We start from the raw sequence: 20,641 nt of genomic DNA, 5'->3' as shown, positions 1-20,641 counted from the left end.
CTCCCCCTCCTCACTCACACATTGACTCCCCCTGGATGTAACACTCCTCACTCACACATTAACTCCCCCTGGATATGACACTCCTCACTCACACATTGACTCCCCCTCCTCACTCACACATTGACTCCCCCTGGATGTGACACTCCTCACTCACACATTGACTTTTCCTGGATGTGACACTCCTCACTCACACATTGACTCCCCCTCCTCACTCACACATTGACTTTCCCTGGATGTGACACTCCTCACTCGCACATTGACTTTCCCTGGATGTGACACTCCTCACTCGCACATTGACTTTCCCTGGATGTGACACTCCTCACTCGCACATTGACTTTCCCTGGATGTGACACTCCTCACTCGCACATTGACTTTCCCTGGATGTGACACTCCTCACTCACACATTGACTTTCTCTGGATGTGACACTCCTCACTCACACATTGACTCCCCCTACACAGCGGGGTTAAGGTGTCCCGAGTAAAATAACAAGAAATAACAGCATATTCATAAAAAAGTAAAATCCTTTCAAGCGTAGCATATTTTTAATAAAAATCGTTTGTCATTACATAAACAAGCATCGTATCATGTGGGGAAATCCTTTGCTTAACTATTACGTCGTCATACCAGTGACACAGAGCTATTTTTATCCGCTAGACTTTTAGTTGTTTATCACCTTGTTACAGGTGAAAGATGCACTCAAATCATTTGCAGTTTGGGCTTGATATGTCGACATTGATATGGTAAATTTAAAGAGTGATACGGATCGGTACAATATCCTCTCAAATATAGCAATTTCCATAATCTCAACTCAAATGTTGGGCATTTTCCACATTCACATCCAAATCGTATCTAAACGAGGCAAAATATTGTACCTTCCGTATCAAAATCCTAAATCTGCAACTAGTTACCTTTCTGAATATGCCTTGATCGAAATAAAATATCGTCATCTTTCACCTGTATCGAGTCAAATTGTACATGCGTTGGTTTTCTTTATTCCAAATGACTATACACATCGGGGGCGATATCAAGGTCAGAAAGTGATGTAAAGATTACTTTACAGTCCTTCGTGCACAGACTATATATAAAAGTATGAGACTTATATATTATCAAAGAAAACTGGGGGAAAATAATCATCTGACAAACAGATTTAAACACATACAGCTTGTACACTAGATAACGGCAATAAATAGCGAGAAAATATTATGACATTTTCCCCGCGATACAACTATAGACCTGTATGTCGTGACGTACTTTTATATTGTGACGTCATATAGTATGAAGTGCACCAAGGTACATTTTATGATTGTTTTAACTTTACTCAGGACACCGTAACCCTGCTGTGTGGATGTAGCACTCCTCACTCACACATTGACTTCCTCTGGATGTGACACTCCTCACTCACACATTGACTCCCCCTCCTCACTCACACATTGACTCCCCCTCCTCACTAACACATTGACTTCCTCTGGATGTAACACTCCTCACTCACACATTGACTCCCCCTGGATGTAACACTCCTCACTCACACATTGATTCCCCCTGGATGTAACACTCCTTACTCACACATTGACTCCCCCTGGATGTAACACTCCTCACTCACACATTGATTCCCCCTGGATGTGGCACTCCTTGTGGGAATGCTGCTCTGGCCTCTCCTAGTCTAGCTTTGTCCATGTTTTAGACCGAACTATTTAAATGTTTCAATCACTGATTCAAACTTAAAATTCTACATAGTATTTCATGCATATCATGATTCTATGGTATTATGATAGTACTAGGCAGGATGATATAACATCATATATTCATCAGTCGGTACACCTTATTTTAGAACACAGTAAGTTGTTTATAAATGGGATGAATTGTTACAACCCACTATTAAAATTAAGTATGTCATCCTGACCCTTCATGTTGGAAGTTTTTATAGATACACTAGTACATGTGTGACAGTTAGACTGGTTTGATAACTAGTGGCCTGGATAGCTTGGTTGGTACAGCACCTGACTAGAGATTCAGGGGGCCCAGGTTCGAATCCTGATCTGGTCCCTTGCATTTTCTCCCTTCTTAATACATTTAGTACTGTAAACCAGCTCCTGAAACTGACATGTGAAAATGCCTGCCAGGCGATAACGAGTTTGATGACTTTAATGCGTGAGAGCATTTAAGGAGGGAGGAATGTGGTGGTCAGACAGGTTCAATTTCTGGTGACTAAATAGTTCAGTTGGTAGAACACCTGACTAAAGATGCAGGGGGGCCAGGTTCAGATCCTGGTCTGATCCATTGCATTTTCTCCCTTCCTGTTATGCATGCATATACTAAACTTTATTAATTACCAATTTATGTGTGCATATATATCATTATATACACTCTCTGGCTGGATTAGGACATCCCTGTCTCAGGCGTTTGTTGACTGCAGTCCTCTGTGCAGCTATCTTCAGTCTTATTGTTTTATCCTACTTAGTTTCCCCCAAAAAGACAGTCTGATATGTTTTTTGAATTCCTTCAAATAATTTATGGGTCTCTAATCACACAAATTTATTCATATCCCCCTGCTCCCCACCCCCCACCCCCTTTCCATGAACAGTATATAATGAGAAAACTGGTTTTAAAATGAATGTTGACTTATTGGCAGACTGTATGCACTAGGGAATTATTTAATAAAATGTCTGAAAATCACAGTTGTATAAAATTCATGAACAGTTATAAAGGGAACTTACTCTTACCAGCACTACTCACTCACAGTAATCTGTATATGTGCTGTCTTTTAAAAGAAAGAGGACTTCCTGCCCATGAAAACCTTTTAGCTGTTGTTGTGAATCCTGTATAACAGATGTGTAATTAACTCAGGTTCTGTATGATATACACATATTGTTATGTCATCATCGGCCACATTATCAAACAAACTATGTGATATATATACTCTGCACATTGGGCCCAAGTACTGAGGTGCATTGTATTTGCATTAATAAGAAAAAAGAAAAACTACAAAAGGAAAGATTGTTATGATAGATATCAAAAAGCCCTACAGGTGAAGATGTAAGTGCCTTTAAATACCAAAACATTTCACGCTTATAAGGAATGACCCTATATGAGAAATGGCAGTTTAAATCACTCAGGTGTAGAAAAATGAAATCTCCTCCAATGCGTATGTCTCTTGATATAAACTCCTGAACTGTGTTTCAAGCCTTGTGTGTAAATATGGCTGACTTGGCGATGCGGTTTTGTCAAAATATGAGCTGACTGAATTCTAATCAGCTTGAGAGATTTTTCTGTTCCTGGGTTTGTTTACATGAAACAGCTGACTTGTACTTGTAGTGACTCTCCTTGTGTATTGATTGAGTATCAGACGGACAGTATACAAGTCTGTACACTTTATTGTTTGATGTATTAGGAATCTTCTCAAATGACAGACGTGTGAAATAATTTTACCAAAACAATACCTGTTGTCGACATATGCAGAGTGTGAACTGTGTGGGAATTTAGACGTAAGGTTCTGTACCATATGTACGTGTATATAGATCTGGCTGTAGCTACTGGATTTGAGATAAGCAGCGGTTTTTGATGTGTTCATTGAAAGTATCGCTGTCATATTGTGGACTTTTTACATCTTAGTGTTTGAAAAAAAAAATTTGAGTGACAAGGACTCAACAGGAGTTGTACATGTGGCAAAGTTATAAATAGCTCTGAAAGGCACACAGTGTTTTAGACTTTGGATATAGTTTATACAGTGTACTCAGCAGGAAATATTACAGGGTTGTTTAAAGGGGACGTCTCACTCTGGTGACAACCTTTAATCTATTGTGCCAAGTTAACCAGAAATATTGTATTTCAAAAATGTGTCCTATGAAGTAAAATTTTGTGATAAAAAAATTGTCATACGTGGACTTTTATAAGTTGGATTTTTATGTTATGCATTATTATGGAAGTCTGAAGTAGCCCAATCAAGGTGACTGACTGAAGTGTCATTCAAGGGTCAAGAGGTTTTGTAGTACCTAATCCTGCATAGTATATTATTGCTTTACACTGTTATGCACTTGGATTTATCTCGAGGGAGATAAAAAAAAATTCACTGATAAGTCAACAACATTGCTGTCACACAATACAACAATCGAGATCACTATCGCCAAACTTTATCATGGATGCCACTGCTAATGTAAAGGTTGCTCGTGATTATTTTATTAGTAAACAGAACACTGTGCTTATACCCAGCAAGGAATTCGGCAAGAGGAAGTTCATTCATGTTGGAAGCAGTAGTAGTCTGAAATCAACAGGGAAACAGAAATCTTTAGAAGGAGGAGGTATTGAGGAGGATAATACTCCCCAAGTTCTCACCATGAAGTCAGCTCTAAAACAATGGGTGCATCCCCCAGACAAGCTCCTCACGGGACACATAGTGTACAATGTCAAGGTAAGAGGGACGTGGGGTCAAAGTTTTATCAATGTAAAGGTCATGAATTTATTCCTTTTTCAGTCATGTAATTCTTTCACAAGTCAAAATTGGAATTATAACTCTGCATAGATACAGTGTAGTTCTAAATATGCAGACATTCCCATACCAAAAAATAGTACACGAAAGTATACTTTAATGATACTTAATTTTATACCATATAAAATTGTACTTTTAGAAAAAGGTCAGAAAAAGTACACTATTTCTTGTACTGGAAAACATTGCCTCTGAAAGCTGGTGACTTTTTTTGTACTTATTTTGGACAATCTGATTAAAATCAGATCCTCGATCCGCTCCTTTTTCTTCGTGTAGCGACAAGATGAAGAAAGAGGAGCGGATCGAGGATCTGATTTTAATCAGATTGTTATTTTGGACTTATTAGTTTTCATCCAGTGTACTTTTTCAGTTTTGTACCTAGTTAAATGTGAACCAAAGCTGTTTTTTTACAATTTGTCTTTGCAAATTTATTAGAATTGAAACTTTGATATATATCTCACAAATGGTTCCAACACTCCGGACCCCAAAAGTGTTTAAAAAAAAAAAAAAGTACTTTTTTTGGCCTAGAAGACAGTGGGAAATCCATGTACTGCAATGGCTGATATTGCTGTAACAGATAGCTACTAAAAATGTTATAAATGTATTTTTGATACGAGAAACACTTAGTATTTACAAACTGAAATAAACTGCAAAAGAGAAAGGGGGAGGCTTATAATAGCAGAGTTATATGTATTGGGGTGAATATGATATTTCAACACTAAAATAAAGCTTACTTTTAATGGGAGAAAAGATGCTATCTTACGTGATGCCAGTTTCTTTAGGGGATAAATCTACATATTGAAAAGGCCATACTACTTAGTCATGTTTCATCATAGATCGTATGAATTGGAAATAATTCTTTCATGCATAAAAGAAATACTGTAGTTCTCCCAATAAGCATCTAGGGTGCTTAGAAAATTGAAAAAGGGGAAGGGTACTTTCTATATAAACTGTACCAAATCACAATCATTCAAAACTGGGTAAGAAACATTAGAGCATATTGTAAAAATTACTTGTGGATTAATTTGTTCAGGGGGTTTTATGTAGGAAAATTTTGTGCATTTCCAATATTGTAGTAATATATATAAACTCCGTTTACCTGATCAAGACAAAGGGCTCACGGCGGGTGTGACCGGTTGACGGAATGCTTATCCCTGTCCAGGGGTCCGTGTTTGCCCAACTCTCTATTATGTATTGCTTATAGGAGTTATGAGATTGATCACTGTTCGTTATCTTCACCTTTATAGGAGTTATGAGATTGATCACTGTTCGTTATCTTCGTCTTTATAGGAGTTATGAGATTGATCACTGTTCGTTATCTTCGCCTCTATAGGAGTTATGAGATTGATCATTGTTCGTTATCTTCACCTTTATAGGAGTTATGAGATTGATCACTGTTCGTTATCTTCACCTCTATAGGAGTTATGACACTGATCACTGTTCATTATCTTCACCTTTGTAGGAGTTATGAGATTGATCACTGTTTGTTATCTTCACCTCTATAGGAGTTATGAGATTGATCACTGTTCGTTATCTTCACCTTTATAGGAGTTATGAGATTGATCACTGTTCGTTATCTTCACCTTTATAGGAGTTATGAGATTGATCACTGTTCGTTATCTTCACCTCTATAGGAGTTATGAGATTGATCACTGTTCGTTATCTTCACCTCTATAGGAGTTATGAGATTGATCACTGTTTGTTATCTTCACCTCTATAGGAGTTATGAGATTGATCACTGTTCGTTATCTTCACCTTTATAGGAGTTATGAGATTGATCACTGTTCGTTATTTTCGTCTTTATAGGAGTTATGAAATTGATCACTGTTCGTTATCTTCGTCTTTATAGGAGTTATGAGATTGATCACTGTTCGTTATCTTCACCTTTATAGGAGTTATGAGATTGATCACTGTTCGTTATCTTCACCTTTATAGGAGTTATGAGATTGATCACTGTTCGTTATCTTCACCTCTATAGGAGTTATGAGATTGATCACTGTTCGTTATCTTCACCTCTATAGGAGTTATGAGATTGATCACTGTTTGTTATCTTCACCTCTATAGGAGTTATGAGATTGATCACTGTTCGTTATCTTCACCTTTATAGGAGTTATGAGATTGATCACTGTTCGTTATTTTCGTCTTTATAGGAGTTATGAAATTGATCACTGTTCGTTATCTTCGTCTTTATAGGAGTTATGAGATTGATCACTGTTCGCTATCTTCACCTTTATAGGAGTTATGAGATTGATCACTGTTCGTTATCTCCACCTTTATAGGAGTTATGAGATGGATCACTGTTCGTTATCTTCACCTCTATAGGAGTTATGAGATGGATCACTGTTCGTTATCTTCACCTCTATAGGAGTTATGAGATTGATCACTGTTCGTTATCTTCGTCTTTCATTTTCACCACAATTTTATTGGGTTGTGTGGGGTTGTGGATTGAGACTTGAATTTCATTATTATATGCATGAATCTTAAAATGATTCTGGAATGAAAAATTGAATGAATGATAAACAAGTTCAAAATACAATGTAGGAGGAAATTGTAAGTTTAGCTTATAAAAGAATGAGCATTGACAAAGTAAGGTTATCCATTAAATGAAGTGAATCTCGGTCCTTGTGGAGAGTTCAATACTGAGACTATAATGAGGAAATTAATGGTCCCTAATAATGATAGATTACTGTATTTAACGCTAATATGCAGTGGTATGAAATGCATTATTATGATTTATTTAAAATGTCTTTGTTTATTCACTGCCAGAGCCAGGGCAAATCAACTTCAAGGTCTCATGCAGTCCTAGATGAAATGTTTTCTTTAGTTCTCTTAGCTCTGCACTCTTCCTCACCAGGCAATGGGTTCTAATTTATACCCCACACTTGAAAACATATTTCTGGAATATGTCTAAAAGTTGATTTTAACCTTCATGAAGTTGTATCGGGGTCTGAGTGAACATATATCAGTAACTAGCATCTTCTGAATTTTTTGTGCACTGGCTGGTACTATAGGTAGCTGTTCAAAGTTTGCTACAATCTCAAATGAACATAGCAGTGTTTTTTTTACCATTTTAAAACTTTTAAAATACAAGAAATTATCAACAAAGTTTTAAAATTTGAGTAACATTCCAGTAGACCATAAAAATTGAACTATAGGAAACAACGAAAATTAATTGACTCAATTCCAGTAATATTCATATATCAACAATAGTAAATGGCATTTAGAGTATGTTGTGGAAATTTAAAGAATCTGCATATGCAACAATCTTTATTGAGAAATAATAAGAATAAGTATTACAGATACACATGATGATTAAATTTACATCGGCCCGTTACAATAATATTGCAGTTCTTGGGTGAATGTGAGGTAGAAAGTCCAAAAGGCACAGACATAGTGAAAGACGCCATCAGGAAACGAAAGGTTTGTGATCAGATATTATCATAGTTAACTCAGATCCTTGTTGACATTCGAGTTTGTGTATGTACATTATTACCAAAATGACATCTTCAAATGAAATTCTTTTCAGTTTAAGAAACATATACGTAAAGCAGAGGGCCAGAAAACACCCCGTGTGGAGCTGACAGTGTCAGTGGATGGAGTCACAGTTCAGGATCCCAAAACCAAAGTCAGTTAACGAACAAAATCTCTCTTCGTCTTTCTGTCTACTCTCTTGGGATCTTTGAGCTTTTCTGATCAAAATTTGTTTGTCGATTGTTGTTAGCTTATACACATTTTCAACTTCTCCATGTAGAACCACTAGGCCAATTTTATCCAAATTTGGCAAAAATATCTTAAATAGGTAAAGGAGATTCAAATGTGTCCAAATGAAGGTGCGGATCATCAGATCACATGAGACGTGAAGCGTTGAGTTTGATCTGATGATCCGCGCCAGGCCGACGAGATGTGTTCCAACCCTTCTAATCAAGTTACTGTAAGTAATGATATATTTATTATATACCCCCCTATGCATTTTAAATCCACATTTATAAGATAATAAATGTAATCCAAATTATAAAAAAACACAGACATACAGTGAAGTTATATTTTGTGTACGCAGTTTTGTTTGTGACGCGGTCAACAATCTCCACAAAAAATGTTGTGTTGATGCATTGTGACATCATCAGTTTCAGAAAATACTGATACGGAATCAGAAAACCACAGTGTGGTGATCCGGAAAACCGGATCACACACTGTGAAATCCACAGTATCAAAGAATGATACATTGATGGGTATATAATAAATGGAAATATATAGGAAATCTTTTTGAGAACTACAAGGTTAGAATGTGTCAAATCAACATTACAGCATATCCTCTTATAGTGCAGACTGTTTATTCAGGCTGTCCCAAAAGGCCAGGTTAATTGTGCAATAGAGGTTTAAAAGTTTTACATTGGAATATACATGTATATAGGAAGAAATATTTAAAATGTTAATGTTCTCAAGAACAATAGGGGTACAATTTATCAAATAAATATGCCATGTATATTCATTTTTTTGTTGTTGCAAAAAAGGCCATATAGGTATATATAGGGCCACTGATAGGGGATTTAAGGGCCTATAGGTTTAAAATTTTACACCGCAGTGTTAAGGTTGATTGATCCTCATGTGATGTCATAGGTTTTTGCAAAAATCTTCATAAATTAAAGTTTGCGCATGATAGAAATATATCTTTGTGAGGAATTTTATTCACTGGATATAATAAAAAATCTGGTAAACTATTAATACTGAAAAAGTTTATATTTTCCATAGATAATCAATTAATCATGATTTTAAAAAATTGTCAAGGGCAATAACTCCTATGCTGGAACTTCCTCTATTGGATGTCTATTATACATTGGTTTCCCTAATATCCACAATTAATCTATACATATTTATGAATTAGCATTTTTTAAAAGACTGTTGATACTTAAATTTTGTCATTTCAACAAGTTTTTATATATTTTTATTATTCTGTTTAACGAAAATGTGGATTTTCTGATGTTGATGTATACTTCTGTTTTTGTATGTCTGACATCTTTAAAAAAGGTGGCAACATATACATTTTCTTTGGTTATTAATTAAATTAAATTATATTGAGTGGAAATTAATAAAGTTTTTCCACTTTTAACCATTGATATTGATAAGTCACATGAGTATCGACCCACCTTAAAAACAAAAATAAAAAATCTTCTCAAGAACAAGGGCACAATTTATTAATTGGATATAACATTTAAGCATCTTGATGTAGTGACAATTTAAATTTGTTCAAGAAATAGATGTCGTTTTTGAAAATATGTGAGGGCATGGGCTGCGATGCTTTCTGCCCGCATACTTCATGAAGTGCTTTATTAGGCGGCTCATAAAAAGTATGCCAGTGTGAAGCCTTGCAGTTCATACTCTCATGTATTTTCAAAAAATGAAATTATTTTTCTATTCAAATTCAAAAGCAGCATGGCTAATGAGGTCAAGGGCATCCATTAGTATTAAGTCATATTTGTCACTATTAAAGTTTGTCACATGAAGTTTTGCATATCTTGTTAAGACTATAGAATATATCGTAGGAAAACTACTACAGTGTGGTATTGATATATTGAATTCTAATTCACTATATGTACAATGTATATTTCCTCTTGTGATGTTTGTTTGATATTTTATTACATCTGTTTAAAGTCAAATGTAATATCAGAATTTTCATCAGAGCTGTGTATGTAGGTATATCTTGCCTGTATCGTCACCTATAGGTGTCATTTCACTTGTCAATTTCAGGCATGTATGCATCAATATCCCCTACACAGGATTTCATACTGCGCAGATGACAAAACGGATAAGCGCATGTTTACATTCATTGCCAAAGCTGCAGACTCAAACATGCATTACTGCTATGTGTTTGACAGTGAAAAGTGTGTAAGTGTTTTTTCATTAAATAAGCCATGCACTCGGTAACATGTCGTTGAATTTTCCATTAATTTTTGCTTTCATTTTTACAACAATTTTAAATTTATGAGTGAAAAGGGAACCCTGTTGAGATACCTGTACATAAATGTTCACATGTAATATTTTGGTGAAGTAGGTCATTTATTTGTGATAATGATCCTTAATCATGGGTTTAAAAATGCAAAGTATTCCTCTTAAAACATTCTTGTGAAGAAGAAGACAGCAAAAATTTTTGATGTTATAAATTTCTTCTAAACAAGAGAAGAGCTGTGAATTTATCTTATGTTATAATTGTAACGTGTAGTGGTCACCCCGCCAAGTACTGAACACACTTGCTGCTGCTTAACTTGTGTGATCAAGAGAGCTTTCTAGTGAAGCAGAACAAGTTCCCTCTCATACTGTCTGCTACACTCCCCCACCCCACTCAGGGCAGCTTTGTCCCGAAGCTTAGCGCGAGTTCTCTCTGAGTGTTTGGCACCGGCTCAGCAACGGTATCCGCCGTTCCCAATGATAACCACTGTCGCCTATGGGCGAAACCACGTCCATACATGGACACAAAGTCCCAGATCTCCGAAGAAACTCTGCCTGAAGCAGGCCTCCCATGAAACATGAGAGTCACTATGCTGCCACCGATTTGTAATGTGTAGCGGTCACCCAGCCAAGTGCTGATCATGCTCACTGTTGCTTATAACATGCGTGATCATGAAAAAGACTCAATCACATTACTAGAAAAGCTAGCTCACTAGCGAGGCAGTATAAGTTTCCTCTTATACTCTCCACTACATAATTATGTTTCACTACCTTTGGAGTCTCAAAACAGCTGTTAAGGAAGAATGCTACACCAGAGAAATTTGATATGAATGAAAAGTGGAGGATGTGTACAATGATATTTTGAAATTGAAAACTTTCAAATTTACTTGATTTAGTCAAAAAATACAGTTTTAGTAGAAAGCAATCTGGAAAAAATTTAAAATCCCTGCTGGACTTGAACCCTTGATCTACAGATAGTCGACGTTCTAACCTACTGAGCTACTTAGCTAGGCAAATATGAGTTTTTAAATGAATAGACAAATATTGCTGAAATTTATTTTTTCAACCATGTAAAATGATTAAGTCAGCCATTATGATGATGTAGAGTACCTCCTTAACCCTTTCCTATATAGAATATACACATTACACAACCTGATTTGCAATTGGGAATTTGCACACAAATTGATTTAATGAATTTTGATGAATTAATACACAAAGTAGTTTGTCACAAACAATACATTTCAGAGAATCTTTTTTGTACAGGCAGAAGAAATCACCTTGACCATAGGTCAGGCATTTGACCTTGCTTACAGACGATTCCTAGAGAACTCTGGTCAAGATCTAGACACAAAGAAGCAAAACCTATTCTTACAAAAAAAGGTACGATTTTTAGCTTGCTTGACCAATGTCCTTGAGTCATTCTGATACCACCAATGTCAGTATTTGCAATTCAGAGACTGTAAATTCAAGTGGGTTTTTTTTTTTTTTATAAAGGTTCATTTCCATGCATTGTAAATCTATTAATTCTAAATGATTTGCAGCAGATTTAAATGTTTTTTGATGGTTTGATCATTTCCAAAAACTTTTAACCTTATAGAACTTGATCTTGCATTAATAATGCTGCTATGAATGTATAGTACAACCATCATAAATTCATGTTGTATCTGAACCTGTATGTTTTTTCTGTATGAGTGATCATGTTGTATCTGACCTGTATGTTTTTTCTGTATGAGTGATCATGGTGTATCTGAACCTGTATGTTTTTTCTGGATGAGTGATCATGGTGTATCTGACCTGTATGTTTTTTCTGTATGAGTAATCATGTTGTATCTGACCTGTATGTTTTTTCTGTATGAGTGATCATGTTGTATCTGACCTGTATGTTTTTTCTGTATGAGTAATCATGTTGTATCTGACCTGTATGTTTTTTTCTGTATGAGTGATCATGTTGTATCTGACCTGTATGTTTTTTCTGTATGAGTGATCATGTTGTATCTGACCTGTATGTTTTTTCTGTATGAGTGATCATGGTGTATCTGAACCTGTATGTTTTTTCTGTATGAGTGATTATGGTGTATCTGACTGTATGTTTTTTCTGTATGAGTAATCATGTTGTATCTGACTGTATGTTTTTTCTGGATGAGTGATCATGTTGTATCTGACCTGTATGTTTTTTCTGTATGAGTGATCATGGTGTATCTGACTGTATGTTTTTTCTGTATGAGTAATCATGTTGTATCTGACCTGTATGTTTTTTCTGTATGAGTGATCATGTTGTATCTGACCTGTATGTTTTTTCTGTACGAGTGATCATGTTGTATCTGACCTGTATGTTTTTTCTGTATGAGTAATCATGTTGTATCTGAACCTGTATGTTTTTTCTGTATGAGTAATCATGGTGTATCTGAACCTGTATGTTTTTTCTGGATGAGTGATCATGTTGTATCTGACCTGTATGTTTTTTCTGTATGAGTAATCATGGTGTATCTGACTGTATGTTTTTTCTGTATGAGTAATCATGGTGTATCTGAACCTGTATGTTTTTTCTGTACGAGTGATCATGTTGTATCTGACTGTATGATTTTTCTGTATGAGTGATCATGGTGTATCTGACCTGTATGTTTTTTCTGTATGAGTGATCATGGTGTATCGGACCTGTGTTTTTTCTGTATGAGTGATCATGTTGTATCTGACCTGTATGGGGTTTTTTTTTTCTGTATGAGTGATCATGTTGTATCTGAACCTGTATGGTTTTTTTTTGTATGAGTGATCATAGTGTATCTGAACCTGTATGTTTTTTCTGGATGAGTGATCATGGTGTATCTGAACCTGTATGTTTTTTCTGGATGAGTGATCATGTTGTATCTGAACCTGTATGTTTTTTCTGTATGAGTGATGGTGTATCGGACCTGTGTTTTTTCTGTATGAGTGATCATGGTGTATCTGACCTGTATGGTTTTTTTTATCTGGATGAGTGATCATGCAGGTTATTGAGGTCTATTTCTCAGTGACTAATCCTTTTATATGTGGTTCAGTCTTGTTAGCAGGGATTTTTGAAAGAATAATTTGATATCAGTTGTAACATGCAATTTGATTGGAGGATCAGTATTCATCATTTACTGTTTGAATTGGCCAGGAATTATAATTACCTTTGAGCTGCAGCATACATGTATGGCAGTGAATGTTTAAAACATGACCTTTACTTCTTTTCAACCACTTTTCATATTACCACAGTAATGTATATATAATATTGACATGTATTCTGAGTGAGGCACTGACAGTATAGAATTCTGATTAATGTTAACTCTGGGATTATAGGTTCATGCACTCTGTATAGAATTTTGATTAACGTTAACTCTGGGATTATAGGTCCAGGCACTCTGTATAGAATTCTGATTAACGTTAAGTCTGGGATTATAGGTCCAGGCACTCTGTATAGAATTCTGATTAACGTTAACTCTGGTTTCTATAGGTTCAGGCACTCTGTATAGAATTCTGATTAACATTAAGTCTGGGATTATAGGTCCAGGCACTCTGTATAGAATTCTGATTAATGTTAACTCTGGGATTATAGGTTCAGGCACTCTGTATAGAATTCTGATTAACGTTAAGTCTGGGATTATAGGTCCAGGCACTGTATAGAATTCTGATTAACATTAACTCTGGTTTCTATAGGTTCAGGCATTAGAACAGGAAAATGCAGCTTTAAAAAGAAGAATCCAAGAGCTAGAAAATCTGAAAGGAGTGGAACCAAGTCAGCCGGTACGAGTAATTAGGATTCAGTCACAAGTTTCATCCCGGCCCTTAAGCTTACTTAAACCCCCTCCCCCCAACAACAACATAATATACATGAGTTTCCTCCCCTTACTTAAACCCCCTCCCCCAACAACATAATAGACATGAGTTTTATCCCCTTAATTATACCCCTTCCCCCAACAACATAATATACATGAGTTTCATCCCCTTACTTATACCCCCTTCCCCAACAACATAATATACATGAGTTTCATCCCCTTACTTGTACCCCTTTCCCCAACAACAGCATAATAGACATAAGTTCCTCCCCTTACTTATACCCCCTCCCCCAACAAAAACATAATATACATGAATTTCCTCCCCTTACTTATACCCCCTTCCCCAACAACATAATATACATGAGTTTCTCCCCTTACTTATACCTCTTTCCCCAACAACAGCATAATATACATGAGTTCATCCCCTTACTTATACCCAACAACATAATATTCATGAGTTTCATCTCCTTACTTATACCCCCTCCCCCAACAACAACATAATATACATGAGTTTCATCTCCTTACTTATACCCCCTCCCCCAACAACAACATAATATACATGAGTTTCCTCCCCTTACTTAAACCCCCTCCCCCAACAACATAATATACATGAGTTTCATCCCCTTACTTATACCCCATCCCCCAACAACAGCATAATAGACATGAGTTTCCTCCCCTTACTTATACCCCCTCCCCCAACAACAGCATAATATACATGAGTTCATCCCCTTACTTATACCCAACAACATAATATACATGAGTTTCCTCCCCTTACTTATACCCCCTCCCCCAACAACAACATAATATACATGAGTTTCATCCCCTTACTTATACCCCATCCCCCAACAACAGCATAATAGACATGAGTTTCCTCCCCTTACTTATACCCCCTCCCCCAACAACAACATAATATACATGAGTTTCATCCCCTTACTTATACCCCCTCCCCCAACAACATAATATACATGAGTTTCCTCCCCTTACTTATACCCCCTCCCCCAACAACATAATATACATGAGTTTCCTCCCCTTACTTATACCCCCTCCTCCAACAACAACATAATATACATGAGTTTCATCTCCTTACTTATACCCCCTCCCCCAACAACAACATAATATACACGAGTTTCCTCCCCTTACTTATACCCCCTCCCCCAACAACAACATAATAGACATGGAAAGGAATGCTATACTTATTTCAGAGACGTGTATGACAGAGATTAGCAACTTACCCAAGTCTCATACATGTATTTTAATTCTCATGGCCGGTCCCCCATTTGTCAGTAAAAATGCACACACTGATCTAAATTAAGAATACCAAGTTCAAACCTTCTAGATCCTATCACTAAAACATTCAAGATACAATATTTTCAGAAAATGTTTCGCTTCAAAGGAAAATGAGTGAAGTTTCAAAAGGCAACATACAACTCACACTGCACGATTTGTCAAATCTTAATTGTTATAGAATATTTGTTAATAATGAAATAATTTCAAACCTTAATTGTTATGTTTGATTCTGATTTATGATAGGAGTGAAATAAACTTAAATCAACATGAATTTATCAAACCAACAAATCGGAATTAACAATTTATAGGTGGGACCATCACGTATTTTAAGCGGTAAACACGCTGCCGAAGGAGTTGCTTATCTTTGTTATATGCCTCTGCTTATTTCCTCCAGTAGCTATGTTTTATTTTATCCCCGATTATGTTAATTTCATCAAGACCTTAGAAAACATGTAATTGATTAGTTACACATGTGGTCTCAACATGCTTTCAAACAGAGCCTCATGTCATTGAAACGAACTTGCTTGATTCAAAGTCCTTATTACATGTACAATGTACTAATAAACAGTTACATGGAATTCTAAGTCAGGACCATCACATGATTCAGTAATAATGTGTTTCCTGTCGGATAATAGCATAATCTATTTATTCCAACAGATGTATGTGAATACTCGTAGCATTGAAATAGTTGAGGGGTCAGTCACCAATTCATCTGACAATGCTGCACACCCATCAGGTGTGAAAATGGACCATTCCAGTCCACAAGATGATAGTTCAACTGAAAATTTCTTTTTTGATGGTGTAAGAAGTCACTCAAGCTTTCAAATCTGCTTCGGGGCACAGCATATATATGCAAAAGTAGTAAACTGTAGTGAAAGAAATGTTGCACATCATTTCATTTAGAAACTTTTATTAATAAACCTCTTAATATAATTTACCTGGTGTATGTGTGGTATTGTGGTGTCATGTGTACTTAAAAAGGGTATTCTCAATTACTTATAATTAACACAGTTCTCATAGGGAGTAGATTCTGTATCAAATAGTTTGAAGATTTCACATATATCGTATCATTAATCTATCAATTCTTATGCACTGTGGCACAAAGGATCATCTTGTTACATTTGCATAATTGTAGATATGCATACATCATAGTTTCTAATTTTAATGCTTTAAACACTGTAATTTCTAGTAGCATTTGTGTGAAGAAAAATAATCCTCTTTCAAAATTTAGAAATACTTCTTTCAATACATGTGCTATCGTATTTAAAAATCTAGTGGAAATAAAGATGGTGCAAGATTTTATAAAGAAAAACAATACTGAAAGTGATTTAGCTTTTACTACTTCTGAAATATGAAGAAACATTAAAACTAAATGATAGAGTTCCCATTGTGATAAACTTTCTGCTATTTTGACAGTTTTCACCTCAACCCTCAGTGGGTCGTAGATTAGAGAACTTGATTTTGGATGACAAACCAGCTCAGGCAAATGGCACCTCCGCCACCAATGGATCCACTCCTGCAACACCTGTGAAAGGCCTCTGTATGTATACTGAGGAATAGAAATTAATTTTTCATTCTCAAGAAACTGCAAACCTCCACTGATGCCCCCAAATCATTGTAGTATTTTTGGATCATCATGATGCAAAAAAAAAAAAAAATGCAAATGGAACCAATAAATTTTGTCCGACTGTCCATCCAACTGTCCAGTTTTTCATAAAACTTAAACCTGACCATAGCTTGCAAATAGTATTTTACAAATTGTGCTTGAATTCAAGGTACGTATATGGGATGTAATTATTGAATTCAAGGTACATGTACATACATGTATATGGGATGCAGTTATTGAATTCAAGGTACATACATGTATATGGGTTGCAGTTACTGTCCATCCTCATGACAATTTCTTTTACTGATTTACTGGACCCCAAAAAACTTTAGTGTAAAGGACCACACTTAATTTTAAATTCCTTGTCTGATGCTACATTGTAGTGGTTTGAACAAGGAATTACAGGATTACCTATGACACAGGATTAAAGGACAATAGCATATGTTAGTGTGAAGGAGATCATCACATTAAGTCTAGCCTTTATAAATGGGGAAATACATCTATCTACAAATCAAATCCTAAATATTATACTAATCTGCAAATGTGTTGGTTCATGCTTCCAAGTTTTTATGCATCCCACATTATAGATTGAGGATGGATTTGTATGTCTCTTTGACTATGTCCAATATTTTTACTTTTGTAACTTTTAAACTACGGCATACACAAGATACTTCACATGTGATGAACTGAAATGTTTTAAAGTAATATGGTTGGTCAAGGTCATTTTCAAAGGTCAAGATCAAATTTGTTTTGTTTGCTCTCAGTATCCTTAATTTCAAAATTGTATTGAATTCTTTAGCAAAGAATTATTCCTGAAAAATTTCATTGTGATAGTTTGTAGCCTGTGTTGGTGTACAAGTCAGAACACGTTCTGGACTTAGGTAATATTAGAAAGAGAAAATCTTTTCTGTAGAAATGACAGCATTCATGCTTTCTTTGCTTTCAGTGTCTCCGCCTCCTAGAAGTTCAAGATCACAATCTCAGCTCTTGTCTGCAAAGTCAGGTAACATATTACATAAATTCAGATTTATCACTATAGAACACTAGGCAACGTCGCAAACCACACCACTCCGTTTACACTACGACAGGTAGATAGGTTCTCCTGGACTCGGTAAACCACACCACTCGGTTAACACTATGATAGGTAGATAGGTTCTCCTGGACTCGGTAAACCACACCACTCCGTTTACACTACGACAGGTAGATAGGTTCTCCTGGACTCGGTAAACCACACCACTCCGTTTACACTATGACAGATAGATAGGTTCTCCTGGACTCGGTAAACCACACCACTCGGTTAACACTATGATAGGTAGATAGGTTCTCCTGGACTCAGTAAACCACACCACTCGGTTAACACTATGATAGGTAGATAGGTTCTCCTGGACTCAGTAAACCACACCACTCGGTTAACACTACGACAGGTAGATAGGTTCTCCTGGACTCAGTAAACCACACCACTCGGTTAACACTACGACAGGTAGATAGGTTCTCCTGGACTCGGTAAACATGGCTGATTCAGAAATAGAACAGAAAATATATCTAGATCTGGTTTCATAATAAACACAGACATATTTTAGAATTCAGAAATTTTATTGATAAGTAGGGTAGCAATTCAGTTCATTAATTCTAACTTGAGTCTTGGCTAGCAGTGTACATTAAGTTCTCGTGTATTTACTAACTTGACCAGCGGGATGTACATTAAGTTTTCGTGTATTTACTAACTTGACCAGCGGGATGTACATTAAGTTTTCGTGTATTTACTAACTTGACCAGCAGGATGTACATTAAGTTCCTGTAAATTATCTTCGACAGGATCAGCAAACCCTTTTTCCTCTCCAGGACCATCTCAATCAGGTGTTGACCCATTTGGAATGACCGCTTTTACCCCCACAGAACCAGGATCCACCCCAAAGACTAGAACGGAGAGCAGCAGTGAAAGGGAACTTATGGACATGCAGGTCAGCTATTAGTCTCAGAACTTATGGACATGCAGGTCAGATATTGGTCTCAGAACTTATGGACATGCAGGTCAGATATTGGTCTCAGAACTTATGGACATGCAGGTCAGATATTGGTCTCAGAACTTATGGACATGCAGGTCAGATATTGGTCTCAGAACTTATGGACATGCAGGTCAGATATTAGTCTCAGGACTTATGGACATACAGGTCAGATATTGATCTCGGGACTTATGGACATGCAGGTCAGATATTGATCTCGGGACTTATGGACATGCAGGTCAGATATTGGTCTCAGGAATTGTTTCAGTACAGACAATTTTCATTGCCTAAAAGGTCCGGATCCATACAGTGATTTGCTTGTATCTTGCTGACAGTTAACTATAAGGTTTTTTTCTATATGTCAGTCGATGTGTGCCATATCATATCTCCATCTTTAAAGTATGTACATGTATAGACATTTATGGCACGCCAAATTCACAAAAATGAGCTAAACATAGTTTCACAGTTGATAAACTAGGTTTATCGACTGTAAACTATAGTTTACGGACCGTAAACTATAGTTAACGACGTTAATCTATATTTCACATCTGTAAACCATAGTTAACAGATAATCTATGTTTTACAAGTGTAAACTATAATTAACAATGAAAACAATCATTAGCGATTGCAAAACATAGTTTATCAGATAAATACGGTTTCACGATTGTAAACTACAGTTTACAAGTCTAAACTATTATTAACGAATGTAAATGATAGTTTACGGTTTGTAAGATATAGTTTATAGTCATTTGATGCGCCGAATTCACAAAAAAGTGATCAACATAGTTTTGTTTAATATAGTTTATGAGTAAAAATGGCAGTTAGCTATAGTTTACGATCAAAAACTATAATTAACGAATGTTAAACATAGTTTATCTGATAAATATAGTATCACAATTTGTGAAACTAGGATTAACAATTGTGAACTATAGTTAACGAATGTAAATTATAGTTTACAAATGTGAATCTGTATTTATCAGCAAATTATATTGTTAACGTTTATTTAAAGACAGATAAACTTGGATTAGCATTTGTAAACTATAGTTTACAACCGTTAAATATAGTTTTACGGATGAAAACTATAGTTAACGAATCGTTAACTATAGTTTACGGTCCGTAAACTATAGTTTACAGTCGATTAACCTAGTTTATCAACTGTGAAACTATGTTTAGCTCATTTTTGTGAATTTGGCGTGCCATAGACATTGGTACAGGGTGCACATGATCATGTACAGTACTAATGCTCTAAAGGTCAAGGTCAATAAATCTGTCCTTAAATGTATTGTGTTCCAAACATCCATGTAGTGTGCCTTGACTTAGGATTGATGTTCACTACTTGCTTTTGGAATAGATTTTAAAAATTACTTTAAAACAATGTTCTAGAGCTTGCTAGAAATCAAGGTCGAACAATCCGCATTGGCCTTATAGTTAATTCCACTTTGACCATTTAATGCTCAAACCACCCATATAGTGTTTCTTATCAAATATATTGTCCTTTCTTGAAACTCCCTGCAAAGAACTATTGGA

The 20,641-nt window shown here is 35.9% G+C and overlaps 1 protein-coding gene across 8 annotated transcripts in view; it reads left to right on the top strand.

Moving 5' to 3' along the window:
• Positions 1-20,641, top strand: part of LOC125683284 (PTB domain-containing engulfment adapter protein 1-like) — a 36,281-nt gene that overhangs the window by 14,531 nt on the left and 1,109 nt on the right. For 5 of the 8 annotated variants that reach the window (XM_056140738.1, XM_048924275.2, XM_056140739.1 and 2 more), the window contains 10 exons: positions 4,181-4,406; positions 7,830-7,901; positions 8,008-8,106; positions 10,227-10,364; positions 11,688-11,804; positions 14,100-14,186; positions 16,163-16,306; positions 16,922-17,045; positions 18,058-18,114; positions 18,927-19,072. In XM_056140738.1, coding sequence (XP_055996713.1) covers positions 4,181-4,406; positions 7,830-7,901; positions 8,008-8,106; positions 10,227-10,364; positions 11,688-11,804; positions 14,100-14,186; positions 16,163-16,306; positions 16,922-17,045; positions 18,058-18,114; positions 18,927-19,072 — 1,210 coding nt within the window. The remainder of the gene's footprint in view (positions 1-4,180; positions 4,407-7,829; positions 7,902-8,007; positions 8,107-10,226; positions 10,365-11,687; positions 11,805-14,099; positions 14,187-16,162; positions 16,307-16,921; positions 17,046-18,057; positions 18,115-18,926; positions 19,073-20,641) is intronic. The other 3 variants (XM_056140740.1, XM_056140741.1, XM_048924273.2) reach the window with 1 other exon arrangement.

The sequence above is a fragment of the Ostrea edulis genome, chromosome 6 (genome assembly GCF_947568905.1).
Source record: "Ostrea edulis chromosome 6, xbOstEdul1.1, whole genome shotgun sequence".
Classification (NCBI taxonomy): domain Eukaryota; kingdom Metazoa; phylum Mollusca; class Bivalvia; order Ostreida; family Ostreidae; genus Ostrea; species Ostrea edulis.
This window is presented reverse-complemented; position numbering and strand designations above follow the sequence as displayed.